At 27.5% G+C, this 24,655-nt stretch overlaps 1 protein-coding gene and 1 long non-coding RNA gene across 3 annotated transcripts in view; one reads left to right on the top strand and one right to left on the bottom strand.

Moving 5' to 3' along the window:
* LOC136987110 (signal peptide peptidase-like 2A) overlaps window positions 1-24,655 on the top strand; it is a 35,528-nt gene that overhangs the window by 2,699 nt on the left and 8,174 nt on the right. For both annotated transcript variants that reach the window (XM_067284778.1, XM_067284777.1), the window contains exon 2: window positions 23,859-23,969. In XM_067284778.1, the coding sequence (XP_067140879.1) occupies window positions 23,859-23,969 (111 nt within the window). The remainder of the gene's footprint in view (window positions 1-23,858; window positions 23,970-24,655) is intronic.
* LOC136987123 (uncharacterized) lies at window positions 15,517-16,499 on the bottom strand. The gene is made up of 2 exons (XR_010882582.1): window positions 16,219-16,499; window positions 15,517-15,824 (listed from the first exon to the last, which is right to left on the bottom strand). It is a non-coding gene; the product is annotated as an uncharacterized lncRNA (long non-coding RNA).

Genomic DNA, 24,655 nt, shown 5'->3' with positions numbered 1-24,655 from the left:
ATAGAGTACTAATTAACTATAAAGCCAATTTAATTTAAATACTAGTTTGTTTTTAGAGTAGTTGAAAGTAAATATGAAGTTACCAATTTATTAATTACACTACTAGTTAACTAGACAAAACGAGTTTTGTCTAGTTAATTTACTGCTGTACATGTTTTGATTTTAGATAAATCTAGTTTTAACTTTTAACATTAGTTAAAACTAATTTTAGCTACATAAATATGTTTGGCGGAAATAAATAGTTATGTATAGTGATTCAGGGGAAGATGCCTAACATTTTGCTTATGAAGGAAATTATAGCGATAATTTGGGTTTTGGAGGTCTCTAACGAAAATATCGTATTCTTGAGCATGTTTTTCAAATTAAACTTTGGAGTACTGTATATGAAAAATAATTGTATATTGTGTTTTCAATGACGACTTTTTTACTGTCTTGCATTTTAGGCATCTCAACCCAAGTATTCGGGTGAGATGCCAAATGATATTAGGGTAAGATAACAAATATAATTGCATAAAGTTAATTTTCGAATATCTTAACCAAATTTAATTTATTGCATATGTAGTACAAAGTACTTCATAGTAAGTATAACAGCACAGTATAAGTATTGTTAAGTTTCTGCTCGTTCTAACATGCTCTATAGCTAGCTGAAAGCTTTTCTCAGTCCAAAAACTTTTTTGAGAAGTCCTTATATAATTTCTGTGCATATCCTGCAATAAAACGAGAAAACAAAAATTTATTGAAAATAGGCATATTGGAATTCAATTAATGAAAAATAGGCATGTTACCCCAAGAAAAATGTGGCATCTTTTCCATTTGTTGGGGTAAGATGCCTAGTGGAGTCACGTGTTCTAGTATGTTCGATCGGGATCGGCGGTAGCTCACAATAGAAACTTTAAAACCTTAACTACATCACATATTAATTGTTTTACGCAATTCTTAATAAATTCTATTTTAACTTTTAGTTTTAAAATGATTCTAGAAACATTTTGCAACAAAAACTTCGTTTTTATCTTGCTTTTATTCTTCTCAGATATAGAAAATGAGGTAACGGTAGCCAACTACAGCTTTCCGCACTCAATATTGGCCCAACGATTCATCATACAAACACACAACAATATCTGACGTCACCGTTTGAAAATATCAAAAAGTAGGCATCTTACCCCGAATCACTCTATATGTTGCAGTCAAAACCATTTTTTAGTTAGGATGCGTTTTAACTAGTTGAAACTAGTTGATACTGGATGTCTTTGTTAAAACCCGTTTTGTCTAGTTAAAACTAGAATTTACTGCTAGTCAAAAATGAATTTGAGTTAAAACTAGTTTTAACTAGACAAAACGGGTTTTAACAAAGACATCCAGTATAAACTAGTTAAAACGCGTTCTAACTAAAAACAGGTTTTGACTGTAACATTAACAAAATAATTTTTATAGACTTTCTTTCATATTAAGAAATGATGTTTACAATAAATAAATTTAATTAACAGTGTGTAATTATTTGTTTTATAAATGGTAAGTAATGACGATATGCTCATTTAAGAAAGCTATCATTAATTCATTTTCATTCATAATAATTAGATTTTGAAACTACTAATATAAAGTTTTATTGAATAAGTTAGTAAATACATACTTAACTGTTTTGACAGAATAAGTAGCTAGAATTTCTTTTCAACAAGTATTTTTATTGTAAATACTGCTACTTGTTGAGATAAAGTACCTGGTAGTAAATGGGATCAGCTTTTGCTCATTCCTAGGTGAGCCAAATTCATAATTAGATTGACCAGTATAATAAGTGATGAAATGAGATGCCCACACACTAACTATTAATGATAGTGTTTGGTTCTGAATTGGACTCAAATCCAGATTCTATGGTAGGATGATGATATCTTGCTATACAGTCATCTGATTAATAGTGTGAATGTTTATCAACTTGCTGTGTAGAAATACAGCAACGCAAAAAGAATACTTCCTACTAGATAATTAAGCATCGACAAAGATAATTATTAATAACTGAACACAATGTTATAAGGATATAATTTTAGTAAATACAAAAACAAAGTTTTACATTTTTAATAATTTGAAGTTTTGTTTTCAATATGCAGATTCTATAAAGTATGATATAAACAGCATTTTTTAAATAAACATATTACTTTTGAGTGTGCTTACGAGATAACACCCTCAAGATAGTTAGTATTATGCTTCTTTATTTGAAGTAACAAGATCACCCAGGGGTTGTTAATTCTATTTGATTCTCCACTTTTTCTTGTCTTTAGGAGCTCTACATAACTTATAACACATTTGGAAACATTAAAATTCATTACAGCATATTTTTACTGTACTTATGTATTGGTTTCCATTTGTATGTCATCAGTTTTATTATTTTGTCAAATATTTAGTAAATTCAGTATATTTACTGGCCACATTACATTCACTTTTTCCAAAAAATACAGTAGGAGGTCTAGCCGGAAAGATTTGAACTTCCTTTGAACTCCCTTGTGGTGATGTATCTTAAGATTAAAGATAAGCTTGTATAAGTCTTCCTGAGAATAGGAAGACTTCCTCTTATGCAGACTGCTGCTCTAAAACTTCTGCTGACATTTAAACAGAGTACTCTGCTATCCAATCCTATCAATGTACTGTACATGGAGAAAATTGGGAACATGAGAGTGTTCTCTTAAGTGAACTGCTTCTTTATCTGATGTTATGCTAATTGGACTTGACTGTATATCTTTTTGATTGTCTGTGCATAGTTGGTGCATAACCATGCTTTTGATAGATTACATTTAGGCATCCTCACCATGGTTCCATCGTCCATTACCTTTATATTAAAGGAATAGATCTCTGACGAGTAAACTGAGGCACTCATTAGATTATTATTATAAATATATGAAGTTTTGCATTTCATAAAACAAAAATGATTGTTGTCAAATTGTAAAATGTGTTGAAACATAAATTAATGTAAACTTGTATCAAAATTATTTTTTTTCTTTTCCTCTCAGTACAAAAGTGAAAATATTTTAAAAAATGTTTTGTGTTTGCATAATGGACTATAACAATAATCTGTTGACTTTATTAAGAAAATTAAAGTTTTCAGCATATTATTTTCAAAAAGTATTATTTACATAGTATTTTTAGATATAGGGTTTAAGAGAGACAGAGAGAGACCAAAGAGATCTTGATAGTTAGTTTTTTAACTGATGTGTGGGCACAAAGATGACCTTTTTTCATACCTATTGTTGGTTTGGCCAAGTCTACAATAGGGGTAGCAAAGTAGTGTGGGATGGAGATCAACATATCCAAGAATTCTGTGAAAATTCCTTGAGAGTTACTCAACTGGATTTAATTCTAAGTTCTCCAGAGCAGTAGGCTGATGCCTTTACTACCTTAGTTATCTGGCTGTGAACAATTAGTTGTCAGGAAAGATGTGTATTTATGAATAGAAGAGGAACTAGTTAGTAGTTATATGGATTTTCTAATCTGTAGTAGGCTAGTATAACAAAACTCTAACCCACTTAAATGGGACAAAGGATGATGGTGATGAAGACACAACTTTTACATGTACATTTTTATAAATTTCACTGAATTTTCAATATCTATAAATGCTATTTTTGTTCTTAAAAAACATACAGAGTAATGCATTATCCATATGTTTATAGTAATAGATTTATTTTACAATATTTTATCATATCCAAATTTAGGATTTCCATATGATTTAATCTACTGATATACTGATATCTTCATCATCAGAAACAGCAATTATATATAGTTGAAAGATTGATTGGTTCTAATTTTCCAATGATGATGTCTAGGTGGAAATTGTTTTTTGATTTAACTTTTTAAATGATTATTAATGGAATAGCATTAATTAAACATATTAAAATCTTTGTTTGATACAGTGAAAATACGCTTGAACCTCACTAAACTGGCAAATTTGTGACTAGACAATAGCAGATTTTTCAAACCAGTGAAGCTTAGGGTAAACAAGTAATATAAAAAAAAAAAATTTTTAAAGTCAATTCCTACTTAAGTCAACAAAGAAAAGTTTTATTTTAGTTAATTTTTATTAAATAATTACAATTAATATAAATATGTATATACATATGACAGAATCACAATATTAAGTGGCAAAATAGAAAGAGAAATCGGAATTGAACCCAAAGCATAAAATTTCTTCAATTTTATTTTTTGAGAAAAATCCTTCATTCTAACCACTAAGCCACAACTGCTAACTCACTCTCGAAAATCATTTGGATAAAACGTCTACTTAAAGCAAAAATTTTCAAAAATTTATCAAAAAATTATCGATTTTCGCAAGAATTGAACTCGCATTCTTCACCTTCACTTGAAAAATACTGAAATTCTTGCATTTTACCGATTGAGCTACTGCCTGTTGATTTCAATTTTCATTACAAACTGCTAAAACTCTATTTAAAGTATTAATAATTAGGTTAATGTTACCCGTGGTATCGAAGACGGTGACGGGGAAATTTTTTCCTAGATACTAGATGGCGACGGGGAAATTTATTAATTTGCATAATGCGACAGATAGTACGGGTAAGCCTCCTAACGTTTAGACCACTCGGTATTCTACTTTGAGATTATTTATTGTTTATCTGCTTCCAGATTATCACTCGATAATCTGATTCGAGATTATCACTCGAGATTACCGGAAACGTGGCCATCTCGAACGTAGGGAAAAAAATTTCCCATTGTCGTCTAGTATCTAGGGAAAAAATTCCCCGTCGCCATCTTCGATACCACAGGTAATATTAACCAATAATTAAATTTAATTAATGAATTAATATTTGAAAAAACTATTAACATCAAGTGTCATCCACTACAAGTTTAAAAAACTTGAGTGGATAAATAAAAAGTATTTTATTAACGACTGAAAATTTGAACAAGATATATATATATATAGGGAGAGTGTGAACTAATAGTAGGAATTTAAAAATGGCAATATAGTAATAATATCAGTAGCTGTATAGTATCATCAACCACTATAAGCAAGCTGTGGCAGATATAAACAATATACGGCACTAGTGGAGTCACAGTTGATGTTGCCGATTTGCAGATAATTATTCAATTTATAGATAATTGAGTTGAGGTGGTATTAGATATTTTTCTAAACCCCAAGGAAAAGTTGATAATTTTGAATATATTGATATTCAGAACCAATAATTTCAGTTTTTTACATCAGCAACACTTCACAGTTGGCCAAGTGGCAGTCGTTCAAACTAATGACTGCCAGTTTCAAATCACTGTTGCAACCCTACATCCCAAACCATTAATTCTATTTTAATATCAAATTGTTTTAAGTATTCGTTCAAATGGAATTAACAAGAAATTAATTTTTGAAGTTAAAAAAAATTCACATTTATATGTTCTTATTCTGCTTTGAGAGAAGAGTGATATTTCCTGTTTCTCGAACCTTTAGGGCATAAAATAATTTTTTCTGATTTTTTTGTAATAATTAGGTCATGTTGGAAAAATTATTCTTAAGACCAAAAAAAAACTATATCTTGAAGGATAAAAATATTTTTGACTAACATCCGATGAACAAATTATTTTTTTGTGTGAGTTTTGATTTATTTTAGATAGTGAAAAAAGAGTCATGCTGCTATCTAACTAACTCCTTTTAGGGGAAAATATTTGAATTGAAATAATGTGACTTCCAATTTGTATCGAGAGTTTGTATATAGTTAATTGGGTCCTCCTGCTCCTAAGCTTTCTATATCTGGTCTCGACTTTCGTTTATCTAACTCCATTCTCGAGATTAAGGAAGGACGAACCGGCTGGTGGACGACGGTGGGATTTATAAGTCTACAATTTTTTCAAATTGTAGCCCAATAACATACATAGATTATTTGACAATATTGAATTATTTATATGATTTCACTTCACTTGATGTATTCTAGCAGTTTATATTGATATTATTTAATGTAGAATTATATAAGTATTGTTTTTTCTGAATGTTTAGACTTACAGTAGAGCGTTGTTTATCCAAATCAATTGGGGACTGGAGTTGTTCGGATAACCGATTATGTGCGAAAAATTATATTAACCTATCCCACGTTGAAATTTTTATCCATTGCGTTGAATTTTCGTCGATGTTAAGCCTAACGTAAATTTTTAAAATAATAATCGTGGCTATTGTATCATTAAAAATTATTTCTTTATTTTGTACAAACAAAATAAGTATATTGAAAAATATAAAAACAAAAAAATTATATTTTGGAAGTTAATCTAGTATCAAAAATGTTCGATTCGGCACGACACAGTCCGACTGGAACGCTTTTGGTTAACCGACATTTCGGTCGATCGGCTTTCGGATAAATGACGCTCTACTGAATTTTCATATATAGAAAAGTTCCAGCTGAAAATGAATTTATTAAAAAACTTTTGACTGTTTTCTCATAGTGAAATATTTAGTTTTATCCTTGTTAGATTTTTACTTTTATAACTCATTTTTATTATTGAATGATTAATCATTTGTTTTTTTCCCTAAAATAATAACCTTTCAATGACTATCATAATGCATGGATTTTTTTGGGATTAAATTGGTTTTCTATTTCCCCAATTTAAAATGAAATATTTAAGTAAAATGTTTAAGTAAATATTCACATATTGGTAAGAAAAAACATGTAATAATTTTTTAATAATTTTCTATTTTTAACTTGCAAATATTTTGGATATTCAAATGCTTGAATATAATAATATAGATGATTTATATAATGTAATGAGTGACTATTTTGTGATACAGCATGATTTTACATATTAATGGTGCCAGATTTTTTCTTGTAAGTTTGTTTTTCTCTGCTGCATTCTTTGGGTCAGTTGCAATCCAGAAGTAAATCTTGGATGAATTTTAGTTTTTATAATAAAATAAACAATATATAAGAGTTTTCTTGATTCAATTATTGCTTAAACTAAATCAACTTACAACAAATAAATCAAAATAAAATTGAAAGGTAATAATAAAAATAATAAAATGTAAATAACGTTTTAAAGGAATAATAGAGTTTGTGTTGGCAATAAAAATTCCGATTGTCATCTCTGTTGCTAATCTTCTGGATCTGCCCTTGGCTTCACTTGACTTTTTAACAACTGGACATCTGTTATTTTGAGAGTACAAGACCCTTGATGTATATTAATTACGCATTTCATTTTATTATGCTGCAACTGAGTTAATTCCCATTACTACTAAATACATTTATCTATTATTACTTACTACAAATATCTCATGGTATACAAAATAGAATTTTTTGATTTTCTGTTGATTGCATTTATGTTGTGCTGTGTAATTTTGTATATTAACTAAAGTTATATTTCATTATCAGATTTGTAATTTAATCAATATTAATGATTACATACTCTTATTTTTGAAAATATTAATTTATTTATTTATAAATATCAAACTTTATTGTGTGGAGTTTTCTATTACAAAATAGTGATTCTTTTTTCATGCTATGATATCAAATTTAACAAGAATATAGTTTTTAAGGTACTCTAAGACATCAAAATCTATTTAACTGATAGTATGTTTCTTTAATGTGAAGTTTTTTGGTCATGCTGTCTTGCTTCTGCCTGGTTCTAGATCTCACTTAACTCAGGATCATCTTCATATATTCATAATAAGGGATTAAGTAAAATTTAAAACACCAAAGGAATGGTAATTCATTTGCTGGATCATATCTTATACTAGAGGGTTTTGTCCCTGCTTGCTTTGCTTGCTCACCCCATATGTTTCACCTTTATTCCCAATGTAGACTATTCATAAAAATTTCACTGATAATTCAATGATTTCTGGTGTCACTGTTTGTTTTTTTGTGACAGAAGAAAGTGTCATGACAATTTTAAGCTATTTACTTTATATGTATATAGGGTAGATTATAATAGTTTTAAGTATATCCTTTTTCATATTATAGAATTGCTGGAATATGATAATTCATGATTTATTTTACAACTGAAAATTTTAAGTAAGTTTCACATTAATAAAATGTATCTCTCTGCTTGTTAAAAATTAATTGAAATAAAATATTATAATTCAGTCATGTCAGTAAAATTTATCATCTTGTATCTAACATTAGCATTCACTGTTTTGAGATATAAACAAAGACAATAGTAACACAATAAGACACCTTATTACTCCAGCAATGGCTTTAACTTCTGTATGTTGTAATTCTTGAATTAATACAATTACCTTTCTTAGATTTTTAAATTTCTATCTGCTCTAGAGTTTGTAAGTTTTTAACATCATGTACTGAATGGATCATTGAGAACAATTGAAAATGAGAAAGTTTGAAGCAGAGGCTTGTCTCTTTTTTTTCCTTAATCAAATGTTAGTAGATATGAGTAGGACATCAAAATTTATTGATAGTTAAAGAATTCATTCCGAGATTTTTACAAGGTTATCATCACTATTATATTGTATAATAGTGGTAATAATCTAAAAAAAAAAATATTTATGCAATGGTAAAACATACACTCATTCACAATTTAAATTAGTAAATCTGTCTGAGACTATTTTAGTTACATAATCACTGCCTGTGGTATACTGATCACATGCCCATACCTACAATCTGTTGGTCATATGGCTAGCAGTTTTATCCTAATCTTCAGTCAATGACGTTGGTTAAATCCAAATATATTAGTTACCCTGGTACACCAGGTAGATGTGGTAATAATAATTTAATAAATTCCAACCACATTAAACCTAACTTGTTTTACATATTCATGTTGTATTCCTCAGGAGTATGGTATATGTACAATACTCCCAAAAAAGAAAGAGATTACTACTTTGGAAAGGAAGAGCATGCTTCAAAATGTGATTATTATTTTATTTAGTAATACATAAAAATCAGTGCAACCTGGAGAAATTATCATAAAATACAGAGCCTAGAGATGAAGTGCAAAAATCTGGAGAGATTGATCAGAAAGAATAAATGGTGAGATAGAAATAAACCTATTTTAAGTATATGTGGAATTTATTAGATTAGATTTTTGTGGTATATCTACCTATGAGTTATTGCAATTTGGTCTGTCAATAGAAAAGTTTAGGTACAGTATCTGTGGTTTTGATAATTAATTAACACTTCCTTTGTTAATGAAAGGTTTAGATACCAGTTTTCTGGCTATGATTTGATATCAATTATTATGTATTGTTATTTTTTACACTATAAAACTTGTACTTAGTATTGCATGATATTCTAATCATGAAATTCATCTTCTCTTCTATTATATTTAAGTTATTTTGTTCAATTTTTATCTTGCTTCTTAAGATCATTGTTTTCAAAAATAGGATTAAATCACTTTATAATTAGGTAGTTTCTGTAATCTTAATTTTTAGTATGTACAGATCTCAAAATCAAAGTTATTTAAATATTAAATTAAAATAATATAAATTCTGTTAATCATTAACATATTGAATTTCCTTTTTTATTTGTAAAATCCTTATACAATTTATAAAATGACAATAGTAATGTAATTTTTTAAATAATCTTTTGAAAATTATTAAAAAGATGATAATTTTCAAAAGATTTTATCATTGATTTTGTTTCGATATAAATATTGAAGAGTTACAAATGAATGTTCTAAGAACAATACTATTGAAATTGTTATGCTATAAACTCGTTACTGAATATAGTTTTTTTTTTTTAAATTATAAAGATATAAGTATTATTTGAAACTGAAATTTAATTTAAAATGTTTGCATTTTGAACAGACTCTTGTTAATTGTAAGAAATTTGTAACAGAAATATTTTTAAAAGAAAATAATTTTGGCACTGTTTAGCTTTTAAAGTTGTTTTATTGTTAGAAAAGAAAATCACATACATTGTCCAAAATGAAGCAAAACATCTCCAAGAAAATCAAAGTAGCGTTTATATTTACACATTCAACAAATCTCGGCTATCTGCTATGATTTAGGAGCAGCTGGCATAATTTTATATAGATGAATAATAAAATTAATAATTAAATTTTATATATTTATTATTATTATACTCTAAAAGGATAAGCAATATAGAATTGTTTACGAATGGTTTTTCCGTTTTGTATAGTGATGTGGAGGTAAATTGATTAAAGCATTATGATATTCTATAAAATGAACAATCTGAACTAAGTTCAACAAACTCTATATTTTTTTAATGTATTAAGATTGTAAATACTTTGTGCTTACAATAAAAATTAAGCATTTGCAATTAGTTTGATTCCTGTAAATGAAGTATAAGTGATGAATATGAGTAGAATATTTCTTTTTGATAAACTGTGGCTACAAGTAAACATTTAATATTTTATAGTAGTGTCTATAAATGAAAAATTGTTGTTTATCCTCACTTAAGATATTTCTTAGCTGATATAAAATATTTTCATCATCTTATCAATTTACTGGGCTCGAGAATGACTTGTGTATGATAAAAAGTGAAAGTTCTTACTGAATTCATTTGTATTTCTGATGTTGTTCATTCAGCAATTATGAAAAATCTAAAAATAGTTAATATTATGCTTTAGAAATAATGAAGTTTTGATGTTCGATATCTATGTCTTCTATAGAATAAAGTGTATTTGCATTTTTAGAGAGAGAATTTTTACAAATAACAGCAAGACCCTCTAATTAAGGATTTTTAATTGTATGATATGATATTCACTTTATTTCTGATTAAATGCTAAAAAAAAGTTTTTCATAAGAACTGTATTGTGTGAAGTAGTTGGAGATTCATTTTTTTTTATGTTTGATAGAATTATTTATGAAGATAGTAAGTAATCTGCTGGTGTAGTCAGTTCTTGATGAAACTGCTGACTTTGTATAAAACTGCAGTTCTTAGTAGCCATAAAAAGATTCCTGTCACTAATAAAATTGCATAATTGTAACATGAATAGATCCATATAGACTTTATTTTGCTCCTTTTTTTTTTTTGTAGAAATATACGAAATTGATAGACATTGTTTATAAAATTGTATCTTTTTAACACAGTAAAATATTTCATGTAATTTCTATGTGGAAGAAAAACTGTATTTACAGTTAATACTAGTATAAAAATAATTTAAACTAAAAATTCAAAAAAATTTGTTTTACAAATGTTAATATTACATGATATTTTCCTCTGTGTTCTCATAGTTAAGTATCAATTATATGCAACTGATCAAATCTTCATTCTATAATTATCAACCTCCTGCAATCCCTCAACTCACTTCTATGATTTTGAATTGTGTGTGTCTAGAAAGAGTCTTCCTAACAAAAATGCAGTGTTTTTGCTGAGCTCAATAATATATTAACTGCCAACAAGATGCTTTTACAAAATATGTACTTTATTTATGGCTTCGGGTATTTTACTTCCAAGTTCTATCAGTTGTTACGGATAAAGATCAGTAATGCTTCTGGGTTCAAACTTTGTGCTTATTGTAAGGCAAATGTTGATCAGATATAATTTTTTTTTTTTAATTTACAGTTTCATGTAATCTCTGTAATCTCTGTTAGCTCTAAACTTAGTTGTTTATTTCTGATAAAATACTAGAATTTAAATTATCATCATTATTTTTATTGATAGTATATGATTCAGATCCATTTTAGCCATTTTGTATAGCTATTAACCAGAGAAAATGATGTTTTTATGAAGCTTTTTATAGCAAAAACATCTGCATGGATATTTTTAAAGCAATTTGAGAAATATATATTAAAATTCATTTTTCTTAAATATATATAAAAAATAAATATTAGTTTAAATCCTGTACTTTATAAACTTTCAATGATTAGATTTAATTTTTACATCATGGGAATGCTTAATTTTTTAATATAAAATTATATAACTAAATTAAAAAGAATTTCAAAATCACTAAAAATAAATCTGTTTCAGGAGTATAACCAAATTATTATTATTCATTTTTGAAATAAAATTTCTCTTTTTAAAGAATTATGTATATAATAATAATAATCCAGTATAGTTTTCTACTGTATTTTAAACAGTTAAAATTCACTTTTGTTAAATTTTAATTCACAAGTCAGTATTGTGTTTTATTTACAATACATGTTATATATATACTATGCAATAAAAAGTATGCTTTCAAGAACAAGTTACTTATTTGATCTAGCATTTTCAAGCATTCTTGTGTTCTTCAATTAGAAGTGTTCCTTATGGTAGAGTAGCACTACTTGAAACTTTTATGTGAAATAAATTTTTTGTTTTTGAAAAAGGGCCGTATTCTGGTCACCGTCTCTGGTCTCTCGTCTCTGACAAGCCTGTCACTGATTGGCTAATCCAAATGATTAGCCAATCAGCGACCGGCTTGTCAGAGACGAGAGACCAGAGATGGTGACCAGAATACGGCCCCAGTGTTCTCTGTGTGTTTTTATATGCATAATACATAGAATTGGAATAATGGATTTGCTTATTATACTAGTATCTTCACCATTGACGACAAGTTAATCTTTGCATTTTTGGGCTGCAATTTAAAAAAATTGATGATGTATAAATTCTCACTATTGTCCATCTGTCCATCCTTAATCTGGAGAACGGTGTCAGATAGATGAAAGTCAAGACCAGATATGGAAAGCTTAGGGACAGGAGCTCTCGATTAACTATATATGAATGTCTGGTCTAGAATGGAAGTCACCCGAATTCAGTTGAAAATTTTTTTCCTGAATGGAGTTACTTGGATGACTGGCATGACTCTATTGTTATCAGGAAAAGTATGATGTACAGGGGCAAGCAACTACTAATTTGATACGAATAACATAATTTTAAATTAAATAAATTAAGAATATGAGTAAAAATTGCAACCTGGCTTGTGACAATGTCACAAATTGGGTTTGATTTTATAGTTTTATACATGAGTAATATACTTCCTTTAGGATTACAGAGGTGATCATATTTGGAAGAGAAATGGAATTACAAACTGAGCATTAGATAAATATGAATGGTGTACAAAATTAAGAGTATTATATTTAGAATATTTAAGAATGCAATCCATGTTAATACATTGATCTACATTGTCAATGATTATAGATTTCTTCAGTTAATTTACTCCTTACTTGCCAGAAAAATATCCTCTCATTTCTTTAGTTTTAATGAAAATTGTGATAGCAGCGAGATATTTTTAATGCTTTTTTCTTCTTTTTTTTATATTCTCTTATTGTTGGAAATATGTTGACGAAATTTTAATCATTTACTTGAAAATAACTTATCCATTATTGAATTTGTTTATGACAGTTCTTGGGAAAATACAATAGGATAGACTATTTATAATTACATTTTATTTTAGAGCTTGGAAATTAAAATTCTCTTAGTGAAATGGAATATTTAAAATTTTAATAATGGGATTTTTATGGTAAATATTTTACAGTAATATTCACAAATGTAGTGGTTATTGAATGTACAGTTTATTTTATAATGGTCCTAGAATTTGTAGGATTGAAAATTATTTTTCTGAAATTTGTGAACAATTAGTTTCCTGTGTGTTTTACAGTATGTTCTTTCTAAATAAAATAAGTGGAAACCCCCCTTACTTTCATCAAGTGTTTAATTAAAACGAACATTTTTTGCTTTCTTTATAAGTCATCTTTGGTTACGTAGAACATCAACTATTGTAATATTTTAAATAAAAGAATTCTTAACTTCATTTAAATTTAAAATTAGAATTTATAAGATGACTTATAAAGAAAACTGAAAATGTACATTTTAATTAAACACCTGCTAGAGCATGTAAAGATTTTTTTAGTTGTTTTTATAGCATATCCTTTTTTCTGAATAAACTGTCAAAAGATAATTGCTTCAGATGAGTTATTATATTTTGTTATTTTTGAATTGACTCACTTTTGTTTTCTATTATTTAAATTATTTATTACTTTGTTATTTTAAAAATAACTTATGACTTTTCTTGGTACTTCTCTTTGTTAGTTTCTGTAATAATAATGTGAGAATATCACATTATTATCAATTATAATATGATAATGATATTCTTGCTTTATCACAATATATTTTCTTTGTTACTTTTCTCAGTCACTTAGTAAATGAGACATGCATTTAATAATTTAAATAATCAGTTTTGCTTAGGATGTGTTTTTTAAATATTTATTTAAAATATCTTTTAACAAATTATGAATTTTTTACAAAAAATAAATATATATTATTTTTAAGATTCATGATTTAGGTTGCTGTTCAAAAATGCTGTATTTGATAGTGTTGGATTTAAGCAATACCATAGTTTTTATATTAATTAAATTGCTTTTATCAAGAATATTTTTAAAATAATTTTTATCAGGTGATATCTTAAACGTTCTTATTCAAAGAAAGTGTAAGATATCATCTGATAAAATATTCCTACGGCTTCATTGTGGAATAGCTAACTTACAAACTTAATATCTAATATTAATAAATCTGTAGCTATCAGACAAATAATTTGTGTTAAATATAATTTTAAAATTAACTTACTGCAAATGCTTATACTTATTTTGTAAAAGCAAAAATACAAATCACCAACAAATTGCTAATAACTTATTTTAAAAGAAAGTTTCATTTTGTGGGTTCCAGGGTCCTTGTGCTGTGGAGATCTGGATTAAAATGTAATCCAGAAGCTCAATTTGTTGTGGATAGCATTGTCAATGTATCATTCTCATTCTTAATGTATGAACTGTAGTTGATTGCATTACATATTTGAATATCCAGAATAAATGAAAATTAGGCTCATCCATATAGCATATAATGGTGTATTATGTCACTCTCAATAATTATATTGTTTGTTTTTCACATATATTCATATAAATTATGAAGTTCAATTATTTAATTATTAGTCTGTATTTATGTGAATCTATTGATTCTGAATTATGTATATCATGAGTATATTAAGAACATAGATTAATGTTATGAATATAAGAATTTATAAAACAGAATTTAAATATAAAATTATTTCTTAATAGAACCTTCTTAATATTTCTGTAAGAGTTATTACATATAGTGATGAAAATTATTGAAAACTTATCAGTTTTTGAGATGGAAGTTCAAGTAAGAGAGAGTAATAACATCAGTTAAAATATGGATTAATGTACTGTACAGGAAATGAATGGGAGTAAACTAAAGGCAAGGCATGTGTATATATGTGTCTGGTGGTTTCAGAAAAATTGCAATGGCAGATATCTGCAACACATAAAGGATATTTTTCATGTTGTCCAAAGATGCTCTTGGTGACTTCAGACAAAAGAAAAGCTATTTGATGAGTTTGTAATTGCAAGTTAAAGTTGGCAGGTAAACTCATATCATCACACAATCTATATCTGCTTTCAAATTGACTTTCAAACACAGATAATCTGCATTATATCCATACAAAAAATTATAGTACTTTGGAGGAGAAACAGTTCTGAATATAAGTACACCCATACCTCGCTTTACGGCCTAGATACGTTCCACGAAACTTGGCCGCAAAGCGAAAAGCCGTATAAGGAATCAATTATTCTAATACAAATTCATACAAATTCAATGGGATCGGTTCCAAATTTGTTAAATATATAACATGGTTTATCATTCAAAATGCATTTTATCTTTTTATTTCATTTAAATCAAAAATACATACATAACAAGTACATACATTTGTACATAAAATAATAACAGACTCCAAAAACCAACAATAATCTATAAACAAAAATGAAACAACTTCATGTTACATAAAATATGTGTATGTTTACATACATATTTTTTTTAAAAATGGCTTTAATCTGAAGACGATGAAGAAATGGTAACCTGCAGATCACTGTCGTCATCATTTTTCGCTGGTAAGGATGGGCCTGGCTTACAAAAATTGTCCAACGTTGTTTGTCTTGCCTTCTTGTCTATTTCGTTCTTCAGTGATTTATAACAGCTAATGGCTGAATTAATTCCTCGAGAAACTTTAGCGCTACGTTCGACGTCAGGATCGTTTTCAAGGAGGATGTTTATTCCTTGTTCGAAACTGGAAAAAGCTTTCGACAAATTTTTTGATGTTAGCTGTTTGGATACAACAGGCTCTGTCTCTTCATCAAATGCCGGTTCTGCTTGCAACTGAATGAGTTCCTCATATGAAAGGGGTTCCCTATCAGCTTCAAGTAGATCAAGCACATCACGTTCGTTCAAACCTTCAAAGCCGAGATCATGTGCTAGATTAAAAATTTTTAATTTGTACTTACATACATATGTACAGTACTTACGTACCAAAAATGTCCCTAATTGTTTCCAATTTTTCCAGTTAATGTGTAACAATCAGTAATAAATATGTATATAAAACACTCACAGACAAGTCTAAACCAGCCGCTTTATGAGCACACACTGAATAAGGCTCGTAAACAAGAGGAAATAGCAAAGAGTGTGCATCGAGATTGCGCTTGCGCAAGATTGGCAACATGTAGATATATCGACATCGAAAAAAAGTTTTTTTGCCGTTATAGCGAAACATTTTAGGCCGTAAATCGAAAACGTGCCTTAATTGAAGAGGGCCGTTATAGCGAAATGCCGTATAAAGAGCGGCCGTATAGCGAGGTATGGGTGTAATAACATTTTCTTTGTGTTTTTGCATTTATAACTCATCGCAGACTGCATAACTTATCAATACAACACACTCAGAACACCTTGTAGATTTGCAGCCATATTTATTAAATACTAACGTTTTCGGTCGTATTTAACGACCTTCTTCGGGAAAAAACAGCAAAAAAACAGTTGCATTTATAAAAACAGAAAATTCCAGTGGTACCATTTTCTTCTATTTTAGAGAGGTTTTCCGGTATTTTTCTTCAAAATAAGTAAATTAAATCGTAATTATTCTTTTCTGTAATAAAGTAGTGATGATAAACAAATTTAAATTTTGTGCTGCATGCTAATAAATAAATATCTGTAATAAACCAAATTTTACATACAGAAGTTACAGTATGATTCTGACAATTGTTTCAAATGTATAAAGTTTGCCATTGATTTAGCACATTTATACTCTTTCTATAGATGTAAAGTGTACAAAGAAGCTGAGAGTTATTTTTGTTTTTTAATTTTCTGTCGTAACTATTCATTATTGGAATTAAGTGTCTTGATGTAGCATTGGGCTAGTTTCTTAAATATTTATAAATCAATTTTTACTAAAAAAAAATGTAAATTTTTCATCTTCTAATGCAGAAAAATTGCAAATATTAAAGTTGCTATTTTTCATAATAATTATTTGTTGTTTACAATTTCAAAATATTTTTAATATTAGATAATATAATATATATTTAACTGAATTTATGGTTTCCCAGTTTTAATAAATATTTATTTTAAAGAATATACAAGTCCATATGTCACTTTAGGATATAAGATTGTAAAATATCTACAAATATATATATATAATGAAATTAGTAATTTCATAAATGTTTAAATTTGATTTATGATTTTAATATGAAAGTATTTAATATTAGTAGTGTTATTTTAAAACTATAGCATATTTCAAATGTTCTGGTACTGATTAAATAATTTAAGTAGTTTCTTTTTTTTGTACTTTGAAAGAATGTATTTACTTATAATTTTAAAGAATATAATAATTAAATTTAATATATAATAAAAATTTAAAATATTAAAAATTAGACAATCTGTCTAATAAATTTCGGATCTCATAGTTATGTAAAAGCCTCATTGCCACTTTGGCAGATTGCAGATTTGAATCCCATCCAGGCACAGGTTTATGTTTGGTGTATTTAAGATGGATTAGTTTATTTGGAAGTAATGTAATATAACTACAGTAGAGCATCGATTATTCGACCCCGATTAACCGACCGCGTTCTAGTCGGCAAATTCAAATGTCCGCTAGTGATGTGGCGCTACAATATTTGATTATGTCTTGGCTACTTTAATATTATTTTTGTTAAATTTTGCATGTTTTAGCTGGCAGCACTGGCTCGACCATGAGAGGGAGGCCAGTATTTAAACCAGGCCTAATACACTATACTAATAATGTATTTTTTCATACTTTTCGATGTTATCCGACCAAGCCCAGTCCCAATTAAGTCGGATAATCGATGCTCATATACTGACTACAGTTAATAATGTATTTAAATAACTAGAAATTTTAAAAAAATAAATAAAATCTTGTATTTTTTAAATGGATAAATGTATTTTTTTACTTGATAGAAATTCCTTAATTTTAAAATGACATTTTTATAGAATAACCAATATGTTATGTTATATTTATTTTTTCGAGAATGATTCAAAAAGTTGTCATTTTTGATCTTTTGCAAAATATAGATGTTGGGAAAAAATATGTTAATTTTTTTATTTCTTGAAGGTAAACTATTTATTTTATTATGGAAATTTTAAACATTTTTAATTTAAAACAATTTAACAGTTCCTGATTTTTCATTTCTACTGTGATGTTTACAGAAATGTGTTTCAAACTTTAATGGCAAATTAATTCAGCATTTAACAATAGCATTTAAGACTGTGCAAATATATGCATATCCATCTCTGATATTAAAGTAACAAATCATTTTAGACATATTATTAATTTATGCTTTTAATGCAAGTGTTTTGCAAATTTAAAATAATTAAATAACTGATGAACATAAATAAATTGTATATATATATTTTATTTAATTATTTTTTTTGAAATTTTTAGTCACTTTTGAAAGTGTCTTATTTTCAAGTTAATTTTTTGCTAATGATATACATTTGATCATAGATTCTTATTATACAGAGTTATACTATTTTACATAAAAAAATAAAGAAAAACAATGCACGACGCACTGTAACGTTTATTTCATTCACATAGATTGAAATAGTGTTAAAGAATTGATATTCTGTTTCATGCTATTCTTTGACAGAGTTTTCCCATTTTGAATTAGAATTTACTTGCTGGTTTTGTTTCCATTTGTCAAGTCATCCAGTGTAATTATTTATATATATATAATTATATAATTGTCTGTTGCATTTAACACATGAATTTTATTATTATTGTATAAATTGAATTATAGTAAATATTTTATCTGATGTTAAGAGAGAGAAATTTTTTAAGAATTTTTCTAAAATGCTTAATTGAGGTATTCATCTTTATTGAAAATTCTGAGGATTGATTTAATGATATAATAATGGTTTATTTTAGTTGTATTTTTCTGAGGAAGTCATTACACGACTCGATAATATAATGAGATAGCAATAATATCTACCCCTATAATTTATGACTTGTGATAATTGGATTATGCTTGTATACTAACTCACTAGTACCTTTTCTAGTGGAGACGTCAGATTTGCTATAATTTATTGCGTCAATAACAGAAAAATATGGTAAAACTTTGTTATTCGATCTGATACTTTCTGAAATTTTTATCGACTGGCATCCTATGTACTGTACTGCATCACAGATATCTGCAGTTTAAAGTAGACACTTTACACTGCAGATATCTATGATATCGTTTAAATATGAAGCGTGACTCAGAAATTTTGCATTATGGATTCTGCTAGTAAAATCATTTTTGTTTAATATAAGTAATTATGTATATTGCATTACCTCTTCAAATTGATGCTTTAAATTTTCTCTCTATATTATTACATTGAGTTTTGTCAATAACAGATGTATATTGTATATGTACATTGATGTATATGTACATTGAGTGTTTGTCAATAACAGATAACAGAAGAGATCTGTTATAGCAAATTATGTACAAAATTGCATATCTCCAATTATGTTTTTACATTGTAGATATGTAAAACATAGATACTGTCTGTATGGAAAAGGGGAGATTGGTTTATCACATTATTTTAACTGGTTTTTAAGACCAGTGAAAATAATGTGATAAGTCAATTAATATATTATTTAAATGCATCCTATTAATATAATAGGATGTGTTTAAATAAAATATTTCAATTTTAATTAATAAATCGGAAGAGGGATCGTCGAAACTTAGGTCCATAATTATTGGAAAAAATTATAAATTTATATTATTTACACAAATTTTACTTTAATTATATTTTTTATTTGACTTTTTCAATTAAAACAAAATACTTCTAGCTTTTAACACCAAATGGCATTCAAAAATTATTTTGTATTGAAAGAAATCAGAATAAATGCAATCTTAGCCTACAAAGAAATTATCAAACTTCAAATTATTTCTGACTGCTTCACTCATGGGATAAAGTTGGAATGAAAGTTTGATTGTCACTAAATATACTACATTCAAATAAACAGTAAAAAAACAGCCAGAGCTTAAAACTTGATTTTGTATGTGTCAGTCTTAAATGCAACTTGTAAGGATTATTTTGAATCGAGAGTAATTTTCTATAAAAGCAAATATGAATATATTTTTTTTAAATTAAAATTTAATGGAAATTATTAAAAATGAAAATTTACTGAAATGTATTAAAAAAAATTAAATAAAAAATAATCTGTTTAGAAACATAATTGGATATACTTAAAATATTAACATTTTAACATACATTAAATGTTAGTATTTTATAAATAATTGTGCTAAATATATAAATGTTATATAACGACAATGATGCAGTTCTGTAGCTTTAGATAAATAAAATATATTATGTAGCCCAGTGTCATATATCATACCAGTTTGAGCATTTTTCAGATTTTGATAGAAACTATGATAGACAAATGAAATCTAATGGTTGTAGATATATCTTAGTGTTTCGGGCATAAATATTATCAATTTAAAATATCAGCATAGAAAGGTTCAAAATACAGGTTGAAATATGTGTGGAGATGTAAAGTAGTATGGTTTATAATCTTGCACTATAAATTGTACCATTAGGGAAGTTGATGTTCTAATCAATTAACATGGTACAGTTACATTAGTATAATACAAAATAAAGAAAGTAAGTTATTTAAGAAAGTGTTATTTTTAAACTTAATATTAGCCTGTTTTATTTTTATTTACAGAGGGAAAAAAATCTACATGATGAGATTGTTAAAGCAAGAATAATGTAAACTTAAATCAGTTTCCAGAGGCACTAGTGTTACAAAAACTATATAGACTAGCTTTAATGAAAATTAAATACCACAAAGTTGTTATTGGAGTAACACATTAAAAGTTTTTGATCATTATGCTGATTTGTATTCATTACAAAACATACTGGTACAATATAGATGAAATGTGTTGGTGCAAATTATGATATGGTACCATATTTTCTTTCAACATTCTTTTCTTTCTGTTAGAAGAGATGAATTTGAAAAGTTGTTACACTGAATTATTACTATATACTGTAAGTTAACTGTTATGCTTTGTACATGATACACAATTTCTTTCATATGTATGATAGTGCAGAGACTTGACTTATCACCCAGATTTTTTTCATAGAAGCATCAAGCAAACAATAGAAGGTTTGGCACAAAATCTATCTTTGTAAACTTGCATCACTGTTATTGGTTTATCACAACTTAATTCATATTCCTTTCAGCTGGATGCTCCACCATGCAAATAGTTTATTAGTTACGCGTGTGGTACAATTTACATGCCAGTACAATATAAAAGACTTTGTGAAACCGACGAGCGAGACAAAGACACAAAATCGAAAATAAATAAAATAAAATAAAATACTTTTATTAATTCGCTCGTTATGATACAGGATTCAGAGGATACCAACAACACTACTCCCACCAAATGATTAACACAATTAATTATCCAACAACTGTACAATATAGTTCCCGACAAAGAATGTGCACGTATAGTTTTTTCTTTGACGCGATGATCTAATTACTTAAAATTATATAAATTAAAACTATATTCTTATAACTACTTATAACTATTGAAAGAAGAAGGCTTATTAGGAAAGTTAGGGAACAATAGTAAGGTATAGAAAAGAGGGTACCCACAACTTGATGAGATACGCTATTTGTAATGATATCGTGGAATGAGATCTCTTGTTGGGTTGGTGACTAACTTCTTTTTTATCACTCTCCAAAATAATAATTTGAAAGGCTGATGCATCCTTGTTGCTCACAATCAATTCCTTTTTATTTCTCAGTTCCAAGGTCCTCATCTCTACCATACGATGCTAAACGTACTGGGGAGATTCAATTTTGCTCTCTCTCCTTTGAGTTCCCGCTCCGGAATGAACCACGTGTTCGCCCTCTTCCCCTCGGGGCTGCATTCCACTTTTTTGTTTTTGGGGTTAGTCATCCACATACCAAAGAAAGGTTAAAACGAGAACATTCCAGGAAGAATAGACACAGGACAGGATAGAGGGGAAGTAAAAAATATACACTATAAAAATAATATAATTATACACAATATACAATATACAATTTAAATATGGCATGTAGCCACAACTTTACCTTAAACACACAGACATGTATTAATGTATTTGTGTTACAGATATTGGAAGAGTTAGGCTATCTCAGGTAGTACAGTATCTGATTGCTGTTTTGATATATGTTTGTATCGTGGAGTGTCAGATTTTTGCTGGTCAGATGATCTGCTGGTATCCTTATGACTTTGAAGTTGAATGTGATTCAGAGTTAGGAGTAATAATAGGGTGATTCTTTCCTAAATTTTTTTTCTCAGTGAATAATTAGGGATGTTCCTTAGGGTATTGTGTATGAATTGATGCTAGTGGGTGTAGTGTGTGCACATAAATTTTAGCGTAGAATAGAACTCAATACATATAAGCTTTGTCATTGAATTATATAATTTAAACTAGTATTTTATATTCAAGTAAAAATTTTAAATGTTGGATTATCGGAAATCAACTGATCACCTTTCAGTTCAGATTAAGTAGATAAATATAGAAATGATTAGAATGGTAAGATTAACTTAAACACAGATTTTAAACTATAGAATTACAAAGATTTTTAAGTTCTGATGTTAAAAATATAAAATATTTAACAAGTAGTAATAAATAATGTGTGTTTGTATGATTATATATATATATATCTCAAATGATTTATTATAAATTAATATTGCAACCTGCAGTAATTCTAGGGAAAAAAATATTTGTTGTAATTAACCTACAAATTTTGGTAAGTAATTTGAATCCTACAAATTTTTAGTATTCTTCTGATTTGATATGATTTTTATTGAAATGCTAATGCTCTTGTTCTCTTTTGTTAAAATCAACACAATTTTAAGACTGTGTTCAAACTTGGTAACAAATCTCCCTATTCCGGCCGGAAATCACAATCTCGTCGATACGATTTTTTCCATTACGGCAAACCATTTTTATCCAAAACTTATAGCGATAACCTTGTAATTGCTTTTCCTTTAATAACATCTCTTTACTCTATCAATCTACTCTTAATTGCACAAACTGCATTTCCTATATAAGATGTCAAAAGTAAAATTTTAATTAATTAATTTTTAGTTTTGACATGTTAAAACGATATGTCATTAAAATGATGATAATTAATATTTTAAATGATAAAAATATATTAATATAAAGAAATGAGAGAATGTATTTGATGATTAGTAGTAACAAAATACTATATGTAGTATAAGCATACAGTAATTACTGTAATAAAAAATTAAGTAAATTGAATTAAAAGTTAATTAATTAATTAAAAATTGCTTCTTTTTTTTTTTTGATCAAAATGTGACTTTAAATCTAGATAAAAACAATTTAGAAGCTTACAGAAATTGAAATTAAATGACACACATTAAAACAGCTAAAAATGGAATTATGAGTATATTAATTGTATATTGGATTTTCAGATTTAATTATTTTTAATTATTAAATTGTCTGCTTACTAGTTTTATAAAGTAATAAATGTTAAGTTTATTTATTTTACTGCTTTACTTATTTTTTTATTTTCTAAATTCTTATTTTTGACCATTTCGTTTAACCAGATTGAATATAAACATAATATTGAATGATAAATTGTTATTGTGCATTTAATGGAAAATTTCTTTCCCGTTTACTTAACGATCTGCTTTAAATTTACAGGTAATTTGCGATTATGGTGTTCTCTCTGTTAAATCTGGCCACACGCAGATGGAATTCTGCATGATATATTATCCGGAATACTCCAGCTTACCAAAAACAATAGATGAAGATGTAAGTAAACGTTTCCGGTACCTCGTATTTTTATTTTTTATTCATTCCCAAAAGGGAAAAGGAAAGTCAAATGTTAAAAATTTTTGTACCGTTTGCTAGAACTGCCGGAGATTTTGTTCATAGTTTATCTTGTCGGTAATTTATCCTCGAAATGCTTACTTTGAGGAAATAACGTAATCTTTGTTGAAGCACAAAGTGATTAAATATAAAGGAAGAGGAAAGGCTTTTTTCTTAAATGTTACAGTGCGTTGATTAGATCTCTCCTTCCAAGACCGGCCAGAAGCGTTGTAAAATATTTATAAAACTGCTGCATAATTTAAATTCTCAAAGTTTAATCTGGTACTTTAATAAAATTTTTCTATTTATTTAGTTAAAATATGAGATCAGCAATTACTACAATTCTCAAATTCATAAATAATTTAAGTAAATTTTATTTGGTTGAAAAATGTCAAGTTATCAAAAATTCATCGTTTTTAAAAAGGAATAAACTTAATTCGGGTCACTAAACGGGCCGAAATGGTGCAAATAATAGGAAAGCCATTCAAAAATAACTCGACGTGGTTCGGTTACTTTAAATCTTCATTGTTTGGGAATTTAAAAAAAAAAAAAAAATGTTTTGTTTCTTAATTTCAGAGCACGAAATCTTAAAATAGTTTATTCCAGTTTAAAATCAGGTTTAAAAAATT

This window comes from Centruroides vittatus, unplaced genomic scaffold, assembly GCF_030686945.1.
Source record: "Centruroides vittatus isolate TY-2023 unplaced genomic scaffold, ASM3068694v2 scaffold_1444, whole genome shotgun sequence".
NCBI classification, from domain to species: domain Eukaryota; kingdom Metazoa; phylum Arthropoda; class Arachnida; order Scorpiones; family Buthidae; genus Centruroides; species Centruroides vittatus.
The sequence above is the reverse complement of the archived record's forward strand: the minus strand, read 5'-3'. Positions and strand labels throughout refer to the sequence as shown.